At 41.4% G+C, this 23370-nt stretch overlaps 1 protein-coding gene across 3 annotated transcripts in view; it reads left to right on the top strand.

The window, feature by feature from the left end:
- LOC141776786 (low-density lipoprotein receptor-related protein 8-like) overlaps positions 1–23370 on the top strand; it is a 90055-nt gene that overhangs the window by 36187 nt on the left and 30498 nt on the right. For 2 of the 3 annotated variants that reach the window (XM_074650588.1, XM_074650587.1), the window contains exons 5-6: positions 13392–13520; positions 22733–23122. In XM_074650588.1, the coding sequence (XP_074506689.1) occupies positions 13392–13520; positions 22733–23122 (519 nt within the window). The remainder of the gene's footprint in view (positions 1–13391; positions 13521–22732; positions 23123–23370) is intronic. The other variant, XM_074650589.1, reaches the window with a different exon arrangement.

Genomic DNA, 23370 nt, shown 5'->3' with positions numbered 1-23370 from the left:
ATCGGGTAAATGTTATCCTCACTGTAATAAATTATTTACAATAAAACAACACCACACTGCCTCTATTTGTTTTTAAATGCGGCAAGATCTGCAAATACAGTATAAAGAGCCAAAAGTACACAAAGGCAGCTTTGTTTGAGCCCGTTTAAACAAAATATTTAAGAGAAGAAGAGTGCGGCAGCAACACATATTTCAATTTTGACTCTGAGACCTAAGTTTATTTTTTACAAAGAAATTATATCTCATCATCAGTACAAAGTCGGAGAATTTTCAACTATTATTTGGGAATTTTACAACATCTTTCCATCTAAATTTCTCACCCACACCCCCAACAAAATATTAAACTTACTTTGCTGACTCATGAACAGTTGTAGAACAACTTTTTAAAATAATAAATAAATAATAATAATAAACTATATTTATACAGCATTTTTATAAACACAGTCACAAAGTACTTTACATGGTTGAACCAGGATTGAAACATTTCAGGACTGCAATCAGACAGTTGAAATAATACGAAAATTAAATTCACAACAATAATATAAGATAAAACAGTAATGCAGATATGACATGTTGGAAATAAAATGGTGTGCTAGCATTGATAAAAAGCTGTTTTTCAAAAGATACGTTTTGTGAAGTGAAAGATGTCACTGATACTTCAAGTCTCAGATCTTCAGGCAGGGAGTTCAGAGCTGAGGAGAACTGACTGCAAAAAACCCTGTGACCTTTAGTTTTGAGCCGGGACTTAAGAACAGCCAGCAGCGCCCTGCCTGAGCCCGGCTTTGGCTCATAGGGGAGCAGCAGGTCAGTGATATAACTGGGAGCTAAACCACAAACTGCTTTAAAGGCAGGGCTGCACAATTAATCGAAATTTTATCAAAATCAAAATATGGCCAACTGCAATTTCCAAATCGCAGGAGATGAAACGTGTGTCAAAATCCCATGTTAAATTAAGTATTGTGGTGCTGCAGAGATGTCCTGGCCTACACATCATACTCTACAGATACAGAGATCATATCGCAATTACCATATCAGTCAAAATAAATCAAAAATCACAATTAGATATTTTTTCAAAATCGTTCAGCCCCATTTAAAGGTAATCAGTAAAGTCTTAAAATCAATTCTTAAACTTACTAGGAGCCAATGCAGAGAGGCTGATCCTGAAAAATTTTTTTCCCTCAATCATCTCCTTACTAAGTGATGGGGTCCTACATGAACAATCTAATTTTCTATAAAAGTTAGATCTGTTTTGGTTATTTCACACAAGAGATTTTTTTTCTTCATCTCACTGCTTTGAAGTGGGCGGGGCTCATGTGGAAAAAGGTGATGTCACATATTGCACCAATCACAGTTTAGCAACATTTGAATCAGAATCTGATGACAGCTGGTGGGTTGTCTGGTCACTGTCAATCAAATCTGTTCAAACCGCACCCACACAGTCCTGATGAAGAGTTTTTGAGTGTTAAACTCTTAACAATAATACAAAAAGATGTTTAATCTAAACTCTTACTGTTGCTTATTTATTCATGAATTTTTAATGTTATGGGAAAACACTTAAAGGAACAGTGTGTAACATTTAGGGGGATATATCGGCAGAAATGGAATATAATATTAATAATTAAGTTTTCTTTAGTGTATAATCCCCTGAAGATAAGAATCGTTGTGTTTTCGTTATCTTAGAATGAGCTGTTTATATCTACATCCTCTCCTCTTCACGGAGTCAGCCGCCATGTCTCTACAGTAGCACAGAACGGACAAACCAAACACTGGCTCTAGATCGGGCCTTTTCGTGTTTTCACGTCGGCCACCGTCGTGCTACTACACGCTTGGCACGTGGGGGAAGTTTCAGTTGGTTGCAATCTGCGGCCTCAGCGCTAGATGACGCCAAATCCTACACACTGCACCTTTAAGATTTGAAGCCAATTTTTTAAAGCTTTAACAGTTGTGCGTTTGGCTGACTGCCCCCACTCATTGCTGCTGTTTGATGTGAAATGCATGCTGGGATACAGGACATGTCTGTGCACAAGTTCACCCATGAGTTAAATACTGATGTGTTGTGTTTAGACCGGATAGCGGAGGCTGGTGAATGATATTGATGATGTTGTGTAGCCTGTTTGAAACTCATATTTTGGTTCCACCCACCGTTATCATGCTTTGATCTTTAAACTCTTTTTTTTAAACGTTATTGTGGGAGGGAATTAAAGTGCGCCGAGCGGTAAGTGAATCAAGAAAAAAGCCAAACGGATCTTTCAGAGGATATTCATTCTAGTTTTGGTCCATTTTATTGGCTGTGGATGTGTGGGTCGGCTCGATGAATAATGTAGCAGCCGAGCAAAGCTTCTAATGTCACCCCCAGAAAGTTGAGTGCGAGGAGGGAGACATAAAGGGACCTCTGAAGGATAACAAGTTTATATTGGAAATCCAATTAAAGATAAATGAAGGCATGATTCATCTCTTGGCTGCAGAATAAAGAGATAGAGATCTGGGCCGAGAAGAAAGCCATTTATATGGAAATCCCTTATGTATTGACTTGATGTTGTGATGTAAAAATTCTGAACACCAACATTGAAATTTTTTTGGGGGGTTTTGATTTCTCTCCGTGAGCAATAATCGGGATAGATTTTCGATTTTGACGCAGTGTGTCAGAAATATTGCGGTTTTGTTTTAACCAAGTTTTTAGGTGTAGAGTGATATTTGTTATCTTCTTACTGTGCTGTAGGAAAAATGGAAGCATTTATGTCCTCCTCCTCTTTCCTCCTGAAAGTCAAACTATAATACAGGTAGTCCTCACCGCTGTGCAGCCCTCCTCATTATGTGTTCCAGACGAGAAGTGTCATATCGAGGCTGTATCCCAAACAGAGGGGGGATGCTAGTGAGATCCACTTCATCACAGCTGTTTTTCACTTTGAGTGGATCCAACTGTGCTATAATCACACCGAAGAGAAAAGAGACTCAAGGATGGACATTGTGCGAATTTGCATCCAGCATTTTAAGCAACAGCAACCAACCCACTCATGAATGGCTCTCTTATCATCTATCTCATTAATCTCGCTTCACTGGTGAATTACCTGCCTTTGGCAGCCTCTTGGTGAGATTACAGAGCTATAATGAGAGCTGCACATCTGTCAGGGAAAACCTCTTGACGTGCTGTATATTTTTGATTAGACTTAAGATGTAAAAAAACAACCTCTGACACGAACATTTAGCATAACCAGTCTGAAAACAGCATTTTGCTTAAAGCTGCAGTGGGTAGAAATGGAGCAAATATGATTTAAAAAAAGTTATTTTTATAAAACAGTCACTATATCCTGACAGTAGTGCATGAGACTGGTAATCTGAAAGAAATGATGTGTCCTCCGGTGCTCCTATTGGCATTTACTAGATTTAACAGACCGGAGGAAAACAACCAATCAGAGCCGAGCTGGAGCCTTGCCGTATTAGCCAGCTGTCAGTCACTCTTGAACTGCGATCAAACAGTCAAACTAGGCAGCGCTGATCAAATATGAATCAATTTCAGAAACATCTTTCAGTGTACTGATAAACTGTAAAATGAGAAAGTTTGTGACTCGGCAGCCATGCTGAGATCAGTTGAGGAAATACCAAGCACCGCCCACCAGCCGGAGCACAACCAATAGGAAAGCTCTTTTTGAATGACTCTCAAGATTCTGAAAACAGAGCCATGAGGAGGTGCAGAAGTCTAGTTTCTTTCTCAGAACACTTGATTTACAATATGCTGAAAGGTTATTATGGAATTTTTGCCAAAATAAATTCTGCCTACTGCAGGTTTAATACCCCAATCCCATGCAACACTTCACCTTAAAGTCAAAATCTCCCAAGCGTCACATTTATCAATTAAACTTTGCTAAAGTGGGAATTGTTTTGCCGTCTTAACGGCGGAGGGAAGGGATGAATTTCACACAGGCTGCATCCAATCTTTAACGTGATAGAGATAGGAAATCTGACATTATGTATAGATAGCAGAGAGCGGCGGGTGCACGACTATTTTTACACGGGTTAATTACATATGGCACGGCGTACACCTTAATGCATCATGCTCCAGTTACGTTAAAGCCTGATAAGCCAGACTGTGCTCTCACATGCAGACAACCCTCATCTTGTTTTTCATTCAATTTGCCCCCCAACTCTCCTGTACTTTCTATTTCAGTTCCACATGTGCACAAACATACAGTACACACGTATCTGCACACACGCTCCGCTAAGGCATTTTGGACTTGGTGCTGCAGACATCTGTGCCACAATCATTCTGGCTGACTGAGTGGATCCCCAATTACACGCTGGAGTAGCGTTACACTGCTTTATTAAGAATTCAAATACGGGCCACACTGAGCGAGTTACTCGCGAGCGCTGAAAAATGAATGAATCTTTGGAGAAACATGTGAAGCGCTGGAGCTCATAGTTTTTGTGTTAGATTAATGTGTAATCATGGAGGAACTGGGCCACTGCAGCCAGCTGTGTAGCAGCTTCTCCGCTCCCCGGCCACAGCGGTGACATTTCTGTGCGCTCTTACTTGCCCGAGTCCCTTTTTTAAGGATTTAACAAGAGAGGAGGAGAGTTAGCTGCTTGAATTGCTGAGTTCGGCTCAGTTCTGCGTGTCAGTTTGTCCTCCCTGCTTTTAAATTCATTTCTAGGAGTTGACAGGCGAGAGGGAACTTCACAGTGTTTCATCTTTCTAAAGGAGTCTTTCATTATGTGAGGACATAACCCTCAACTGGAGCATATTCGTAAAATGTGGACCATTCAAACGGATAGAACTTTTCTTTTTATAGCCACCATATTGTGTTTTCAATTGTGTCTTTTAAGTGTTATGTAATTTCTAGTGGCTTATGGATATTTCTCTGAGAGGGGGTTTTGATGAAAACTTCCTCCTATAAACCTCTTTGTAGATATTGAGCTTCAAACTCCGTTGAGCTCCTTCTGGGGGAGTTTATGATAAAGCCTCTCTTTCTTTATTGACTTTATAATGGGGACTGTTTTCTTGGTAAATATGTTTGCATTGCACATACTGGATGCTACAGTTCTGTGTGTGTTTTATCCTTTGGATTTCCTTTCATGTGGAGATGTGAGTTGTTACAGTAGGTGTGGACTGTTTGCACGTAAATTCACTACAGGCTGTTTATGTCGACACTGCTAATAAGACCCACACTGAACGTTCTGCATATAAGTATAGTGCATTTGCTATGTGGCTCTTATGCATAGTCTTCCCATTGAAAGTTGGCGTAGTCTTTGATGATATGTTGCATTATAAATTGTTGATGTGTCGCTACAAGAGGAGGTTCACCTTCAGAACCTGGAGCTTTTGCGAGTTCCTATGTTGGTAAATTCAGAACCACAGCCGATGAAAGTTTCATCAATAGTAGAGCCTGACAAGGTTTGAATTTTTGAGGCTAATGTAATTCATATTTTAGAGTTATTTCTCTTTTACTTGATATGAGAGCGTTCATAAGAGGAAACGGGTGCGCTTCACCTGCACTGAGTTTCAGTTCGGCGTTCTTCCTTAAAAAAAAGAACTGTTTCCCCCAAACAAATTCAGGACTATTGGCTTCATGTCTGCAGTTTTGTCAGTCCATTAGTTGAAAATAAAATTCATCAAGATGATCAAGACGTATAATGATTCTTTTGCTTTTTTTTGGCCAGTGGAGTCCTGTTTTTCCCCCTATTTGTTTGAACTTGAGCGATGAAGGAGGAGAGGCAGGCGGAGCACAGACTTGAGCAGAATCTGAATGCACCGAGCGGAGGGCGAGCTGTCCTCGCCTTTTAACTGATGACTTTTTAATGAACTGTGAGCTCCTGTCTTCCCAAATCCAAACAAAGAAACTAGGGCTGTCAATCGATTAAAATATTTAATCACTATTAATAGCATGATTGTCCATGATTAATCATGAGTAATCACACATTTTTTGTCTGTTCATAATGTACCTTAAAGGGAGATTTGTCAAGTATTTAATACTCTTATCAACATGGGAGTGGGCAAATATGCTTGCTTTATGCAAATGTATGTATATATAATCAATTAACAACACAAAAAAATTACAAATATTATCCAGAAGCCCTCACAGGTACTGCATTTAGCATAAAAAATATGCTCAAATCATAACATGGCAAACTGCAGCCCAACAGGCAACAACAGCTGTCAGTGTGTCAGTGTGCTGACTTGACTATGACTTGCCCCAAACTGCATGTGATTATCATAAAGTGGGCATGTCTGTAAAGGGGAGACTCGTGGGTACCCAGAGAACCCATTTTCATTCACATATCTTGAGGTCAGAGGTCAAGGGACCCCTTTGAAAATGGCCATGCCAGTTTTTCCTCGCCAAAATTTAGCGCAAGTTTGGAACGTTATTCAACCTCCTTCCCGACAAGCAGCATAGTGTGACATGATTGGTACTAATGGATTCCGTAGATTTTCTAGTTTCATATGATACCACTATCTTCCCTCTAGCTTTAAAACTGAGCCCGCTACAACCTCTGACAGATTGATTGCGTTAATGCATCAAAGAAATTAGTGGCGTTAAAACGAATTTGGCAGCCCTAAAAGAAACCAAACTTCACTACAACAAAGCGGTGCTACCTCACTGCCCCTCATGACAGCGATTGATTAGTGACACCTCACATTTTTAATAAAGACATTAGTAATGTATTTTTGGCAATGTTAGGGTTAGTAGTGAAAAAGAGATGTATTGAAGTGGGATATTTTACAGTTACATGACAGTAACATTAACTATTAGATGACAGTAGGACTGCAACCAATGATTACTGTCATTATAATATATATTATATAAACACAATTTCCTAAAGTCAACAGTGACATTTAAATTTTTGTTGTCAATAACCCCGATTACAATCACAGAAGACCAAAAAGCATTTCAGATTTGATTAATCCATTTTCAAATGACTTGATTTATTTTCTGTCAATCGACAAATTGATTAATCGGCCGTTGTCGATTACAGCTCCAGAGGACAGTAAAGTTTGAACAGTAACCTCATAATAACTACAAAAAGAAGGATGGCTCAGTGCTTAATTCTGTTGATTCTTTTAACAGCAAGAAAGTTCTGCGTTTAAATACACTAAATTGGCTATTCTAATAATATGTGAATGTGTTAACGCTGTGATAACCAGCCCAGGCAGGGTGTACCCATCGCATAGTGTCTGCTGGGATTTGAAACCAAAACACATGAAAAATATTTTTCAAAACTACCATTATTAGTCTGGCTTTATTCAGCTGTCACACTCGGGGAGCTCGATATTAAGCGTAGGTGCATGCCATTACTTGCTAATGCACTTTGCTGAAAATAACAATTTTCCATCTTGTAGTTTGCAAGCAGCAAGTGTTCTCCGCTGTACCAGATGTATAATTCAGAGGGGAAGGCATGGCCACGCTAACCCGGTTTAATGAAGCGGTGAATCTGAGTATGACTCATGTTATTGGAGCGCTTTGTGCCTTTACAGCCGCGAGGCAGAGAGGCCGACTTATCTCCTTCACCATCACATCCACGAACATTGACATACACGGCACACACACAGGCGGTTTGGAGGGTCAGGATTACTCAGAAACAGGTTTGTGAGACATCAGGATGTGTCCTTCAGACTCTGAATGATGATTTTAAGATGGTATTAACTGTAACTGGCTATATAGACAAGTCCAGCTCTCAGATTCCACACATAAGAGCTGTCATGAGCTGACTGTAAGATGAATCAGAACTGTGCAATATCTATTATAAATTAGAAGCAGCAAAATAGACATTCATTTAAATGAATAGGCTGCAAATGAGCTCTTCAGGAGCTCCATATCAGGCTGTAGTGTCGTGTTACATTTGTCACAAAGCTGCAGTTCATCATATCAGATCAGTTTCACACATTTTTCAACTCCACAGCACTTATTAGGCTTTTCTTTATCACAGTATTATATCACATGCCTGGTGACAACTGACAAATTAAAGAGTTTCTACACTTCTTCACTGAGAGGAAGTTTAGGGTAAAAGGCTGTCAGCAATAACAAGGTCAATCGTGATGATCAAATGAAAAGTAAAGCTATTAAACCGTTGCACTGGTGAGACGAACGCTGCCTTGGGTCTCGTAAAAGGTGATGAATTCTAAACAGATCTGCTGCCAAAACGCCAGAGCTCAGACGAATCCTCATTTTTCACTCTGGTGGTAAACAACAGCCTGGCAGTCAGTTTGTCTGTGAGTAATTGGCTTTTATAATGTTTCCCCTTTCTCAAGCAAAAACCCATTACCTATGTCTTTATAAAAATGTGTGGTGTCACTAATCAATCGCTGTCACGAGGGGCAGTGAGGTACCGCTGTTTTGTCCGTAGTGAAGTTTTGGTTTCTTTGTTTGGATTTGGGAGGACCGGAGCTCACGGTTCATTAAAAAGTCATCAGTTAAAAGGAGAGGACAGCTCGCCATCCGCTCGGTGGATTCAGATTCTGCTCAAGTCTGCGCTCCGCCTGCCTCTCCTCCTCCGTCTCGTTCCACTTGCTATGGATGCCTTTGATTTTGCTTGAGGATAAGAACCTGAAAGGTCATGCAGCAGTTTTTCTCTTCATCTTTTTTCCCCTTCATACAGCATCGTCTCGCTCTTGGCACGTCTCCGAAGCTGTATTCTTCTTTTCTTTCTGCACTCTCTGCTCTCTCTGTCGCCCTTTTGTTCATTTCCTTAGTCTGATTTTGATTTTCTGTCAGGTCGTCTTTAGACCTATTAGTTTGAATTCGTTCAGACAGCATGTTATTCCCTCTCTCAAAGACTCCACATCCTCGCCTCTTTCATCTCAGACATTTCTATAAATGTTTCCTGCATTGCCTCCCTGACCAGCCGGCCCGTCTTTTTAAACATTATCTATAATCATTCATTTTAGCTAATCATTCCTTCCCGTCTTTAGTTGCTTCAGTCTTCATCAGGCTTGTTTGCTCGCTCGACATTCTCGACAGCTGTGTCTGGATGGAAGTGACTGAAAAAACCTATCACAGAGCATAATTGTCTCTGTTGCGTGCATGAAGACTTTAGCACTGACGCAGGCAACATCAAAGACTGCCTTAACTCGCCTCGGTAATACACTTTCCAAACTTCCTCGCACATGAAACGGAAACAGAAGAAATTAAATATCACTTTTATTCTCATATATAAGCCATGAGGGGAAATGAAAGCCTTGCCAGAGCTGGCAGGTGGAAGAGGTTAACTACTCGATCACTCCACTCATTTCTCTCCATCCTGCTGTTTTGCTCACTGAAGGACAGTGTTCGACACAATATTTTATTTTAATACAACTGTCAATAATGTTGCGTTAATTACAGCAACCTTTTATTCAGGACTACAATGTGTGGACTGAAAAACAAGTGTAGGTAGATGTCACTACTCAGCAAGCAGAGTAATACGATGTTCTCTGAGCCGGAGTGCTCCCTGCTGTAGAAACAGCACTGCGGTGGCCAGTATTTGTGTGTATATATGTGTGTGTGTGTGTGTGTGGGGTCAGGGCCTGGCTGCATCAGCCATTCTCACTGCTCACTCTCCCCAGGCACCAGCTGCCTCCTCTCTCTCCACCTCTGTACTGTCACCCCTCCATGCTGCAGGGACAGTCGCATGAAGGGCTGAATAACAAGCCTTCATACTCAAACAACATCTAATGGTGGTGACTTTACCTATCTGCCAGACCGGTATATGAGACAGTATTAGCTTATTGCAGATCTATCTGTATCGATGACGTATACGTTGGCTGATAAGTAACAAGAAAATGCACTCCAAGTGCACACCACTCCTCTCGTCCAGGTCAACAGTCTGATTCTGGCCTAAAGGGCCGTGAAAGGAACCGCTCCTTCCTGCCTCCAAGAAATGGTCAAACGCTACACTCTAGCCCGACCGTTTCGCTCCTCTGCTTCTGGATGATTGGACTCCCTGTCACTCTGAGGACCCTGTGGTCGCTCTCATCTCGGGCAAGGCTCTTCTCTATTCTGGTCCCACAGTGGTGGAAAGAGCTCACAAGTGAAGTCAGGACAGCAGAGTCAGAGTCTTAAATAACCCTACCTTTTCCAGGCTCCACCTCGACACCCCACACTAGCAAATACCTTTAATTTCGTTAAAGCAAAACAAAAAAGCAATGTAGCACTCTTTTAGCTTTTTATTTTGGAGGGATACGCTTCCAGTTTTGATGACCTCTTAGCTCCTGTAAGTCACTTTGGACGAAAGCATCTACAAACTGAATGTAATGTAATCCATCCTGGTGGCCTAGCGGTTAAGATGCATAACATATCACGGTTCAATTCTGGCTGGGGACCCTTATCACATGTTGTACCCCTCTCTCACACCCTATGTTTCCTGTCTTTATCTACATTTTCACTATAGCAAAATACAAACAATATAACACGAAAAAAAAAAAAAATGTTTGGGATCATTTAGAAATAGTGTAGCCATTATGTAGTTTGTCTGCTAGTGAGCACTGTCAAGTCTATTTTTCAACTGTAAAGTGCTCCCCTCCCCGTCCATAATAACCAACCTTAAAGCGCCAGTGTAGTATTTTGGGGGATCTATTAGCAGAAATGGAATATAATATTCATATCTATGTTTTCATTAGTGTATTATCACCTGAAACTAAGAATGGTTGTGTTTCCGTTAGCTTAGAATGAGCCCTTCATATCTACATAGAGTCCTCTTCACAGAGTCCGACATGTTCCTCTGCCATGTTTCTACAGTAGAACGGACACAGCCTTTGCGTTTTTACGTTACCCGAAGGCCACCGTAGTTCTCCGACAGCGTGTGAAGCTGCAGTAACGTGATCCCCAGAGTGCCAAACCGTGGTACCGTCAGTTGTCGTCTGACTTCCGTTGCTCCTAAAGTAATGTTATTATGGTAAGGATGGCCTCTAAACGAGCTGAACAATGTTCCCACGGCTTTGCACTTGGCAGCTCACGTTACCGCAGTCTTGGAAAGGGAGGAGTGAGCGGAGGGATATTCAGTTGGTTGCAATCTGCGACCACACCACTAAATGTCACCAAATCCTAACACTGTACCTTTCAGGAATCCCTATAAGAAATATTTGATTATGGTATGTTAGAGTAAAAATCTCTAAGATTTTCTTTTAAATAAATGTCTGTTAAGTCTATCGAAGAATGAGGTAACACAATGGTGATTGAGCCTATGGTCCACTGATGAAAGCCCTTGCAGTAAAGCATTTGTAGTATTATGAACTGGGTGTCTGTGGCGACATTGTTTCTCTGGGAAGTGAGATCAAAAGCCTCTTGGTCGTAAACTAAAACGATTTTTCAAAAGACTAAATGAATGTTGGCCAATATATCTTTATCTGATATTAAACTCTCAAATATTGATATTGGCATTGGCTCCCAAAATCTGATAGCACTTGGCAGCAAATACTCAAATTTTTTATAAAGCAATATAACATTATTATTCTGACTTGGAAGAATCACTGATACCACAGAATATAAATTTACACTGTAGTTAAAAGAAAACATTTAAATGAATGTTTAAACCATTAAGACCCAGTTAAGAAAGCATCACAAATTAACCATGAAATGCACCCTGCAATTTAAACTCTGTCGTTGTCATGGAAGATATACAGTTGTTCATTGAATGATTAAAATCTACTACATATTGAATTTACATTAGATAAAAAGGAATTCAATTGTAGCCGAAGTGCAGTGTTCTAGCGAATACATTTCCATATGAACAGATGTGCTTTGTTTAGAAATCTGGTTTGGCAGACCTTCTCTCTGTCTGGTCCAATTACCCACAATGCAGTTTACTTCTAACATTGCTCGGGACAGCATCAGAGATTCTTCCAACCTCATAAATTATATTCATTATGGAGCTTGTTCGGTTATCACGCTACTAATGATCCTCTCATGCCATTGTTTGTCAGCTGTAGCGATGCTGTTTCAGTGAGCTCATGTAAAATAGAAAACATGACCATTGAAAGGTGTCAAAACCTAACCTTGGTATGTTGCCAGGTGGTACGTGGAAAGATTGTAGAGTAGCTCAACTGATGTTAAAAAATAGATCATATAATTTGATTAAAAAAACGCGTCCACATACTGTAGAGTCAGTATGTACCCTCTGAATAATACGTGTGGTAAGAGTGCGTGAAAGCTAGTTAGCAAGCGAACAAGCTGATGTTAAAATTTTTTTCAGTTCAAATAATTAGCTATTAGTTATAGTAATATAGTTAAAACATTATGGATAAATGGCCAAAGTTGGCTTAAAGTAAAGGCTAAATGGTTAAATGGGTTAGCTGAAAGTAATGGATAAAAGATCAAAACAGTTACCTTAAAGTAAAGGACAAATCATTAAAATAGTTATCTAAAAGTAATGGATAAATGGCCTAAATAGCTAAAAAATAACGGATAAATGTTTAAATATTTAGTTTAAAGTAATGGATAAAAGGTCAAAATAGTAAAATAGTTAGCTTAAAGTAATGGATAAAAGGCTAAAAGATATATAGTTAAAAGTAATGGATAAAAGGTCAAAATATTCAACTTAAAGTAATGGATAAAAGGTCAAAATATTCAACTTAAAGTAATGGATAAATGGTTGAAATATATAGCTAAAAGTGATGGATAAACGGTTAAAATATATAGTTTAAAGTAATGGTTAAAAGGTCAAAATATAGAGCTGTAAGTAATGGATGAATGGTAGAAAGTGCAGCTTAGTGGTGGTTAGCTCTTAGTGGTAGTACAAACACAAATTTGACCAAAACGACCTAAATATTGACAAGTTCAATTGTATGAAAACATTATTTTAACAATATCCAGTTTTATATAAATAATAGTGTTAAATATAACTTCAAAATTCAAATAAACACATTTGAAACATGACCGTTGGTGCTTATAAAGGGGTACTTGAGTTAATCTGACGGGGCTGTGAGGGTGCGTGTGACAAAAAAAGGTTGGAAACCATTGTTCTTAAATATAACATGAAAATAAAATCATCAAAAAGTTAAATGATTTGCCACGTAGGCTGACCTCTTAAGTTCGTACTGGGAGGCTCAAGGCTGCACTGTAAGCAAAGATGTATAATTAACAACATGCTTCATATTAAACGCACTGTAATCTGGATCAAACCGACCCCGTGCCAACTCGAGCAGATTGGCAGGAAAAAGGAGGAGGGGGTGCTGGTTTGCTCTTTTGCTTTACAGCCAACTGTGCATTTGCTGTATTTCATGATCTTACGGCATGCCTCTTTGGAGGCGGCCCAGTCAGTAAAATCAATTAGCCAGTGTGGTGGAGTTTTGGATGAGTTTTAACTGCATCGCGGGGGCGATAGAAATCGAGTCTAGCGGTGTCTTGTAGTTGTTTTTTTGCTGCCTTTATGGGACCATAAAACCACTGCAGTAATCTCCGTAACTCTTTCATCTCTGCCCACAGGCAAACAGACGTGCCCTCCAGAGAAATTTGACTGTGGGGGATCCACCAACAAGTGTGTCTCGTTGTCATGGAGATGTGATGGGGAGAAGGATTGCGAGAACGGGGCGGACGAGGAGGACTGCGCGTCTGGTGAGTTTGGCCGTCTGTGGAAATAACCTCAAAGAAACACATGAGCAATTTGTTTCTGTTGGTTTTACTTACATTTTTCTGCTGCCAACTGCATTTTTCAAGAAGGTGTTTTAATTCAAATGGTGGCAGTGAAGTGAAGGATTTGATGAGACTCACAGTCGGTAGAATAAGTTGAACTCCTTTTTTTTGTATTTTATGGGGTTTCATCCTTTCTGATCTCACTTATCAACCAGAGGCTTTAGACATAAAAGCACAGTAGGGAACACTCTATATAATTAGAAGGATTTGAAGGGAGGTTTGGTTTTAAGCCAGCTGCACTCGACAACAAAGTCCTTTGATGTGGAATGATTTTTGGTGAGGAGTATCGGATATTTACAGCTCTCTGTTGATTTTTAGAGATTTCTGTCATCACATTTTGAACCTCGAGTCTTTAGCTTTTCCATTACAGACAGGGCCCTCAGAACCATCAGAAATGACATCACCTCCTACCCAGCCAATCAGACAACTCAACCGTGCGCTCCCCCCCACCCCCCGCCCCCTGCAGGGACTCTCCTTGCCCTACTTCTGAGGCGCCGTGAAGAATCGGCTTCCTCCTTTTCTCTCTCTCCCTTGCTTCTTCGCGTCAAGAAAAATTGATTGAGGCAACGGAGCTGCAGGGCGCATGGTGTTCAGACTTTGAAGATTGTGCAAAATGGCACGTGGCGGCAAATGCAGGGAGGAAAAAAAAAAAAAAAAAGCCATCTCCTTATTATCCCACATAAATGATGTTGTTGGTCTTTTCAGGCATCTGCTCCCTGTCAAGTTGTTTGTGTGCGTGGGTGCTGATATTATGAGACTCTGACGTTTAAAGCGATTTGTGTTTATTTGTCGACTATACACACAAGTTAGAGATTTTATTTAGACAGGAAGCCAAATCAATTTGGCATAAAATTAAAAACCAGAGAAATCATCCTCTTGAATAGATGTTTACCCTTTCTTCCTTGAAGGATACCTGATACAAGTGCTTTTAATTTGTCGTGCGATGAAGATATTTTTTGGCAGATCAGCCAGCAAGTGTCCCGTCGATGACTCCCCGTCTCAAAGTGGCCCCACGCGCTCACGCCAGAGCTAGTGGTAGTGATTCCATTGACTTTAGATCTAATGCCTTCTTAGCTTAGATGGCTTTTCACTTCGCTGTCCATTGAGACCCAGTCGAGCCTGGTGCTAATCCTTTTTTCATTCTAATGTCTGTATTGATGCAGCGGTCTTAAGCTTCTCAGTAGTGACATGAGGGCAGGCAGCAGGCTGCCGCCCACCCAGGCAAAGGCCAGAATCCCTCCAGAGGTAAACGCCGCTCAGCGTGACCAGTAGGGAGGAGTTGACTCTGACACCACCGCAGCACAAATAACATCACAAATTAGGCCTATTAAGTGCTGCTCAGGCCAGTTTATCTGAATACTGATTAGGGCCAGTGCCAGACTAAAAGATGATGTCTAAATCAAACTGTTACCTCACTGCAGATCTATCTGAAGGTCATGCCAATGCAGGAAGTATTCTGATGTTCATATAATAAAATCTAACCCTAACCCTTAGTATTAACAAGGAGTTTCCCTTATTTTAACCAGACCTTACCCATACTGTATTACCTGGCTGTTATAGTAATAAACAATAGAAAAAGCACTTGCAGTGAACATTCAGACCATTCAGCATAATCCATGCAGACTTGTCAAATCAGCATTCTCCGTGGTGATTGTGCTGTACGGTTAACAGTGTTGTAAGTGACACAAACCCTGTATAAATGCAAACTTAAAATATGATATAGTTCACAGAATTAGAACTGCGCACGGATGATAATTGCCTTATGTGTCAGAAACACAGCGTGCTGTATTACTCTTAACTACTGCAGACAGAAGGCTTTAGATCTTCCACATTTAAAGTCTCAATGTGTCCGTTGGTTGCGGGCTAGCTGTTGGCACGGGGGCAGCTGGAGAATTCACTTCAAAGCAACAGTAACTCCGCTGTATGTTTGGGTTTAGAGGGAGAAGACGAATGAATGAAGATGTGTAAAATGATGCAGCAGCAGTCGTTCAAAATCCAGAATAAAGCTGTGTTTTAAACAGTGTGTATGTATCCAAATGCATTTTGCTCCTGTCAACCCTCAAAAGGCTCAGCTGCAAACCTCAGCGAGTGAGGCTGCAAAATGTAGTCACAAATCATCTTTGGGTGCAGTTAATTTAAAATATTGAAGCATTAATGGAAAGTGTCAGCACCATTGAGGATCAAATGTTGAAGGGACTCCCCAAGTGTAACGAGAAACCAAAAATGCTGCTACAATGTCTGTCCCTTCCACTGCAGAATCAACATGGTTTGAGATAAAACTCAGTGACTCCGTCATCTTGTCTCTTTCACATCAGTTGTGTTTAACTATGAAGGGTTCCATGTGATAGTGGTTACAGGATCATTCAGACAAGCTGTTTGAATAGTCTTTAAGTGGTGAAAAGCCCCTTTCAGGAGGTTTGGGGTCTGCATTATCTAATTGTCGATATTTTACAAAACCAAAAATCCCACAGGAATGCCCTCTTTCTGCAGTGACTGACCAGGTGTGCACAGGTTTAAAATTGGGCAGAGCTTTAAGCTTTGCACCATCTCTTTTTCTCACGTTCCTATAAGCTGGGGGCTCACCAACCCGACATCAGAGAACTAGCGGCGACGAAGGCCGCCTATTGCGTCGCCTCACGTCGCTTTTGTTTTGGGCGACAAGTTGCACCCGAACACACCACAAAGACTACAGCTGACGGCCAGTTAGCATAGATGTTCTGCGCTTGTGTGAGCTGAAATAACTCTCCACACCAGCAGGCAGCGATAGTCTGTATTCATCATTCAAAAAGGGAAACCGGAAGATGGAGGACAGCGGATATACAAGCCGTTGTTATGATACGTACATGAAAAAAAGCTGCGTTTGTTGATCATTTTCACACCACTCTCGCTCACTGCTTAGCTTCATTCCAGATGGCCATGTTGTTGTGAAAATATCCGTGTATTGGAATGATCAGATGAACTGAAGATGAAAAATGAGAAGAGCCTTCTGTGTTTTGTTTAAGCTGAACCTCCAATCAGAGTAATTTCACATGCTGACTTGGCCCGAAAAACCTCCAACACGGGCAGACTAGAGCCGACGGTCCTTGACACACTGAAAAAACTAGGCCGACAGATGCTCACCGACGGCCCACAACTGTCGACGGTTGGCCTGGTGTGTCAGGGCCTAAGTTATGGAAACTACCGCACCTCAGGAGATGCCTGCCATTTTTTAATAGGGCTGCACCTTCGACGATTAGTCAACTAATCGGTTGTTTTGGTCTTAGATTTCTTTAGTCGATTAGTCTATTTTTTCATGCTGAATGACTTATTTGTGTTTACCAGAGATTTGCTCATAAGATTTAAAGGGGTGCTTTTGTGTGATTTTTTGTGGCGAAACTCAGTTTTACGGATCTGGTGATTAAATCAACTAATTGATTCGTCGACAAAATCATATGAGTGTTAGTCTACTAAGAATTTCTTTGGTCAAGGACAGCCCTATTTTTTAATTAACCTCTCACAATTCACAGTCAGTGTTACGACGGCAAATGCAGCTAACTTGTCTCCTCTTTAGACTGACTTGTTGCTAGCAGAGTTATAGCCATGAATTCACATGCACTGACACATAAATCATTCATTGGACAGTTTCGGTGACCTGGCCTCCTGCAGCGCTGCTGCGCGTGGACCCACCTGGGAAAATCAAAACAGTTTATTGAAGTGACTGTCACATCAAGTCATGCTCCACTTCACAGCACTTTGTGGCTTAATTCATCCTCTCTGGTGGTTAGAAAAGTTCACAAGCTAATAGGTGGTTATTAAAAGTATTAGTTGTCTCTGTGACTGGTCATAAATAATGATGGAGTATTTTGTACCTCAATATAATGTGCGGGAAATGACTGCTGGCAAACGAGTGTCAGTACTTTTTGTTTTACTCAATTTTTCAATGAGTAACAGCTGAAATTCATGGAGTACGACACAACACACCTTTCATTTTTAAACCCATTTTCACTTGATCTTGAATAAAGAAGTTGCAGATTGATTCCTTTACACAGAAGAAACACGTACATTTGAACTCATACAAGTGTCACAAATCCTCTATCACACAATTCATTAGTTGGTTGTCTTTGCGTTGGTTTGCACCACAAACTTGTTTCACACCAGAGATTGAATGACCGTGCTCTCACACCAGCCTAAACAAACTAACCAAACAGGCAAAAACATCAGATTTGGTTGTGTTTGAGTTTTGTACGCACCCTCAACATGACCCTCCTTTTTGTTGTCTTTCACGCTCGTGCTTTTGTGAGCATGCTCAACCTTAATCCTGCTCACACTGAGCAAAAACATTCAAACTCACTTTACTCTTTCACTTGTGTTTACCCAAACGCAAGTAGAGAGGTTGCACTCCCAAAACTGACTGAGCTGGAACGCACTACGCAGTTAGCCCCAGCGCGCTCTGCTATTAGTAGAAATTTACAGAGTGCGTAGCCCGCCGCAGAACTCTGAAAAGTAAATCTTGCAGAGGCATCCTGCTAATTGAGTCATCCACATGTTGAATTATGTATTAAGTAGAATCTAGCCCTCACCAGAGGAAGCTTTCCTTGATCAACATTACATTAAGCAGCAGTTCTAGAGAGGCTCCGCAAGAAAGTCGAACTGTCCTCAACCCTCAGCGATGTGGAGATTAATGTGAACTTACTCTTCAGGCTTCTCTCCTGAGCACGCCTGTCTGCTGGGATCTACTGCGAAGCATGGGAGCGGGTTTGGATTTGTGTGTTTTCATGTGTGTTTGCACTCAGTGTCAGGTCGAGCTGCCTGCGTGGCGTGTGCATATGATATTTCTGCGGTTGTATTTTTGCATGTTGTCTTTATTCATATTTAACGCTGCTTGGATAGTACGAGGAAAACAATTACTTCCTGCGCTCCTCACAGCTGTCTCCCCCGACCAGTTAGCTTACCTTCTACGTCAGTACTGATATCAGTGAGGAGGTTAAAACACTCCCTTCACTTTGTCTCCCACCTGGTTGGTACTGTAGATGAGAGAGTCGCCTCTTCTCTATCACAGCAGTGTTTCCTCTGTAAATGTTTGTGTGGCATCACAGGAAAGGTCAACGACCAAGCTATTTCCCTGGTGAGGCGCTGTGACCCACCTGAACTGGCAGGAAGTGTGTGTGAGTGTGTGTTTTTTCTACCTTTTCTAGGCTAGTATTTAGTGGATGTTGTGTGCGTGTAGTCCAGTGACCTTGCTGCTGTGGCTGTAGTGGACCTCAGCTCTCTGAGCAGAGTGGACAGGTCTGAAGTGTCCCTTCAGTTTAAGTCTGTGAATATCTTTGAGAAAGCTGAGAGGACGTTAAGCGGCTCAGACAGTGACTGATGTGCTCAGAGGTATTTATGCGTGTGCAGATAAAAGATACATGACTCTGTTTTGGCATGCTTACACACAACCTGGGTGTCGTTCTTTTCATCTCACGTCTCCCTCGTTCCATCCTCCTACACTAAAACATATTATATAATATATTAACCCTTAATTTGTCTTGTCTTCTTGGATCCTGACTAGTCACACACACACATACACACACACACACCACACACTCATCAGCTGTAACGCTGATGTGAGTAGATCGACCAGTCATCTCTTGCCTCTTCATCTGAGTCACTGGTTGCTGCTGGCAGCAAACTCCCGTCATTAAAGCCGCCAGAAAAAGTAAAGTGTGTCACGCTACCAGCCTCTGACTACCACGGTGTTAGCCATAGAAAGTTATTAAGGAACGGGCAATATATGATTGTGTGCCACCAGTTTAAAGCTCTCTGTGAATTTAGCATTTTTATTGAGTTTTTGAGTTCTTTTATTTGACATTATTATGTTCTTCCTGTTCAATTATATAATATTCATTATAGCTAGCAAATAAAGTTGTGTTTACCTTGATAACAAAATGAATTGAGGTAGCCGCCCCGTCTGGAGGTAATTTAAAGGTGCTGAGTTTGATATTCAAAGCATTAATATATCCGCAAACAACTATTTGCTATGTAAAGATATAGAGGAGTAATGTACCTGAGCAGAGAATGAAGTCACTCTCCCTAAGTAATCTGAGCTTCTCCGTGCTTTATTGACATAGCTGGGGTTAACCGCGTGTGCCTTTAGTGCATGTTTGCCAGACTAGTTCGCTAGCTCACGGCCGCTGCTCTGCACTGCTCTCATACGCCGGTTAAAGCTGATAACGGCGCCCCAGCTGACGGCGCTGTCGCGGAAGTGTAGCACCAACCCTCCGGTAAACACTGTTAGCTCTGTCAGCACTGTTGCCTTTGTTAGCACCGTTAGCTACGCAACGCTGGCTCGCCGTCGCCATGTTGAGAGCCGTTGAGAGGCAATAGAAATGTTCCCAATCCCGTATTTAGCACCTTTAAAATGGAAGTGAACTCTTTTTGGTAATATAAACAGTAAAAATAAACTGATAAATAAAGTTAAGGACCAGAAAAGTCGCTAGTCGATCAGCAGAAGTTAGCATCAGTTGCTCATTTTAGCAGAGTAAACAGCATAAATTGTGTTTATGATGCCAACGAGATGTCCGCTGCGCCCCATGAATTATTCGTTTTATTTGTGTGCAACATCGTCTTGATGCTAAAGAAAGATCTCTCTTGCTGGCTGACACAAGAACAAGAGTAAGAGTCTTGACATACTGTACGAATGTTTAGCGGTAAAGCAAAGTTGTGTAGCTTTCCTGCTAACACAGTATGCCTAATTCATGTGTGTACATACATATAATATGCTATACAGTAAACACTGTACATACAATGCATGCATACATATAAACATATCCATTTGGTGTTTAGTATGTAAAGTATTTTCCTGCTTTTGTTCAAGCAACCATACTTAATTATGTAAATAGATGAAGAAAAGAAAATCTGAAAACCAGCCCACTGAGTGAAATGTCGGGTCCCTCCGTGATTTATTCATCTTTTAAAACCCTATGCCTTGTACAACATTACACGCAGGCAGTCTGTGGGCTCAAAGTTGCTCCAAAGTCCTCAAATTCATTTATTTAGAGCCTCCACTGGAAAACAAAGTCTCTCTCCAGTGTAACCAGGCCACTCGTGTACATCACTAATGGTCCACCCGCTGTGTAATAATGTACACGTCTGTTGAATCCCCTTAATTATTTAGTGCCAAATTGGTATGGAGTTAGAGGAGAGGCATAACAGGGACAGTAGTTATAAAACACATTGGAATCCGATGGAGCTTGTTTAATATTGATGAATAAAAAACCTTTTCACTGAACTGAATCTTGACACTTGTTTCCCGTATCGGCTGCTTTCCCCGTGCTTCTGTAGCAATCATGTCGGAGCCAGTGAATTAATTAAACACTGAGAGGATAGATAGGGACTTTAACATATGGTACAATTACATAGGATAGTAATTAGGACACTATCTTGCATCTGATGTTTGTTCCCCCAGTTAAGCTCGGCACGTGGAAATGCATACGATTTTCTACTCTACTGTGATATTTAATTTATCTTTTTTTTCTGAAGCTGATTTTGATTCAGTTTGCTTTTAGTGTTTTAGCTTTGAACAGCCTACCCAGGAGACAACCGCTCAGCTTATCATTATTTTAAACGGAGTGATGCCTTTAATTTCTGTTCAGAACATTTCAAACTAGTTTATTCTGTAGCCGTTTAAATGCTGATCCTTGTTTTGATCTAAATAACAGAATTACAAGTAACTGTGTATGCATATAAAATCTTGACTGTAGGAGCAAACCAACTACTCTGAGCTTTCTCCTGCAGGTCACTGACAATATGCTCCCGTTTTCCAATGTGCTGATACTGTGCAGACGTTTTTAAAACAGCGATCCCTTCCTGTAACCAGCCTTAACAGCCAAAGGCAGCGGTGTTGAAAGTTGAACTCCCTGTGGTTTCGTATAAATATCAAATTCCGCTTCTCCTGGTGCTGGCCTCTGTGCTGCTATGGGCTCACAGTGTGAACCCCGACTGTCTTCACAGCCTGAGCGCTTTTGGCCCGACTTGAGTAGAGAGACTGAGAAAGCTGGGAAAAGGTAGGGAAAGAGAGAAAAGGATTTACAGAAGCCTTGAAGTTGGCTTTGTGAAGTAGCATAACAGTACAAACTTTTCCTTCCAGCACAGAGGGCAGTAAGTCAATATCATACAACTGTAACCTATATGTGCTAACATACAGTGTATGGATAACCGACGTCATAGACGAGAGAAAGATGAGCCAAGATAAAAGAAACACACTAGAAAGAGAGAGAGAGAGAGAGAGAGAGGAGGTATGATAGAGCTCCATCACAGAGCTCTATTATCTGTTGCTCCACAGGAGAGGAAGTCTCTCACCATGTTCTTGTGATAACCACCATCCTCCCCTCTCCTCCTGTTCCCCACTTATGATACCCATATTGACTCTCAGCCTACCTGAGAAACTCTATTACTGTCACTGTGTCCCTGTATTTTAAGCTAATTTAAGCAAATACGTTTCTTATTTTCTCTCATCCACCTAGAGCTATAGCTAATGTTGACGCTTCATCTTTTATTTCATGCACTGTGAGCAAAAACTGAAACACCGGTGTGCATTTTTTGTATTCCTCCGTGCCGGCGACATGCGTGGCTGGAGGAGGCATGATGTTTTGGGGTTTTCCGTCGATGAACGCGATATCTTAGGAACGCCTGGAGAGAATTTCTTCAAATGTGGCACAAACGTCCACTTGGACTCGAGGATGAACTGATTTTTGTTGGTCAAAGGTCAAGGTCACTGTGACCTCACAAAACACGTTTTTCGCCATAACTGAAGAATTCATATGCTAATTATGACAATTTTACACAAATGTCTAACAGGAAGGATAAAATGATGATAAAGTGATGACATTATGGACGGACATGGATGTAAACTGCAACTCGACTGGTTGGCGGAGGCATAGAAACAGGAGTCTGTGAACTTGCTTGTTTTGTCTCACTTCATTTTAAAGGCAAATGTTTTTTAATATATTCATTAAATTCCACTTTTCAGGAAATAAGGGAGATAAGGTAGCAGCAAAATTTGTAAAAAACAAAATACATGTTTCCCTGCTTCAGTGTTGGTACAATAAGACAGACAAACCCTCATTTGCTGTTCACACTCCTCTGAGTTTTGTTCCTTTCTTCTCGTCCTCTAGACGCCAAAGCCTGCCCCAGCGGCGAGTTCATGTGCTCCAACCGCAAGTGCTTGGCCACCGTCTACGTGTGCGACGGCGACGACGACTGTGGAGACGGCAGCGACGAGCTCAAGTGCGCCTCACCTCTGACCTGCGGGCCCAACCATCTCCGCTGCAACACCTCGGAGTGCGTGCCGCTCATGTGGAGCTGCGACGGAGACCCCGACTGCTCGGACAGTTCGGACGAGGGGCCGGAGCGCTGCGGCGGCGACGGTGTCCCGTACCTGAATAACCGCCGGACAAACTGCACCGCTGGGGAGTTTCGCTGTGCCAACGGGGAGTGTGTGCGGCTGACCTGGAAGTGTGATGGAGATCCGGACTGCAAAGACAAGTCTGACGAGTCGGACTGCCGTGAGTTTCTCTTCCTGTCCTCTTTGCTTTTCATCTCTTTGCCTTCCTCCTCTTATTGTGTACTCTCTTGTGCACCTTTTTTTTCCCCTAGCAGGTGCTTATGAGTTCTCTATTGTATCAAGGCCATCTCTCTATTCATTCCTGAAAGGCTGTCCTCTCTGTCTGAAAGGGTTTCTGTACATATGGAATATGGAACTGGGTTGAAGTATAGTTCCAGTACAATAGAGAACGGTAACCATGAAGAGGCT

This window comes from Sebastes fasciatus, chromosome 11 (genome assembly GCF_043250625.1).
Source record: "Sebastes fasciatus isolate fSebFas1 chromosome 11, fSebFas1.pri, whole genome shotgun sequence".
In the NCBI taxonomy this organism is placed as follows: Eukaryota; Metazoa; Chordata; class Actinopteri; order Perciformes; family Sebastidae; genus Sebastes; species Sebastes fasciatus.
This window is presented reverse-complemented; position numbering and strand designations above follow the sequence as displayed.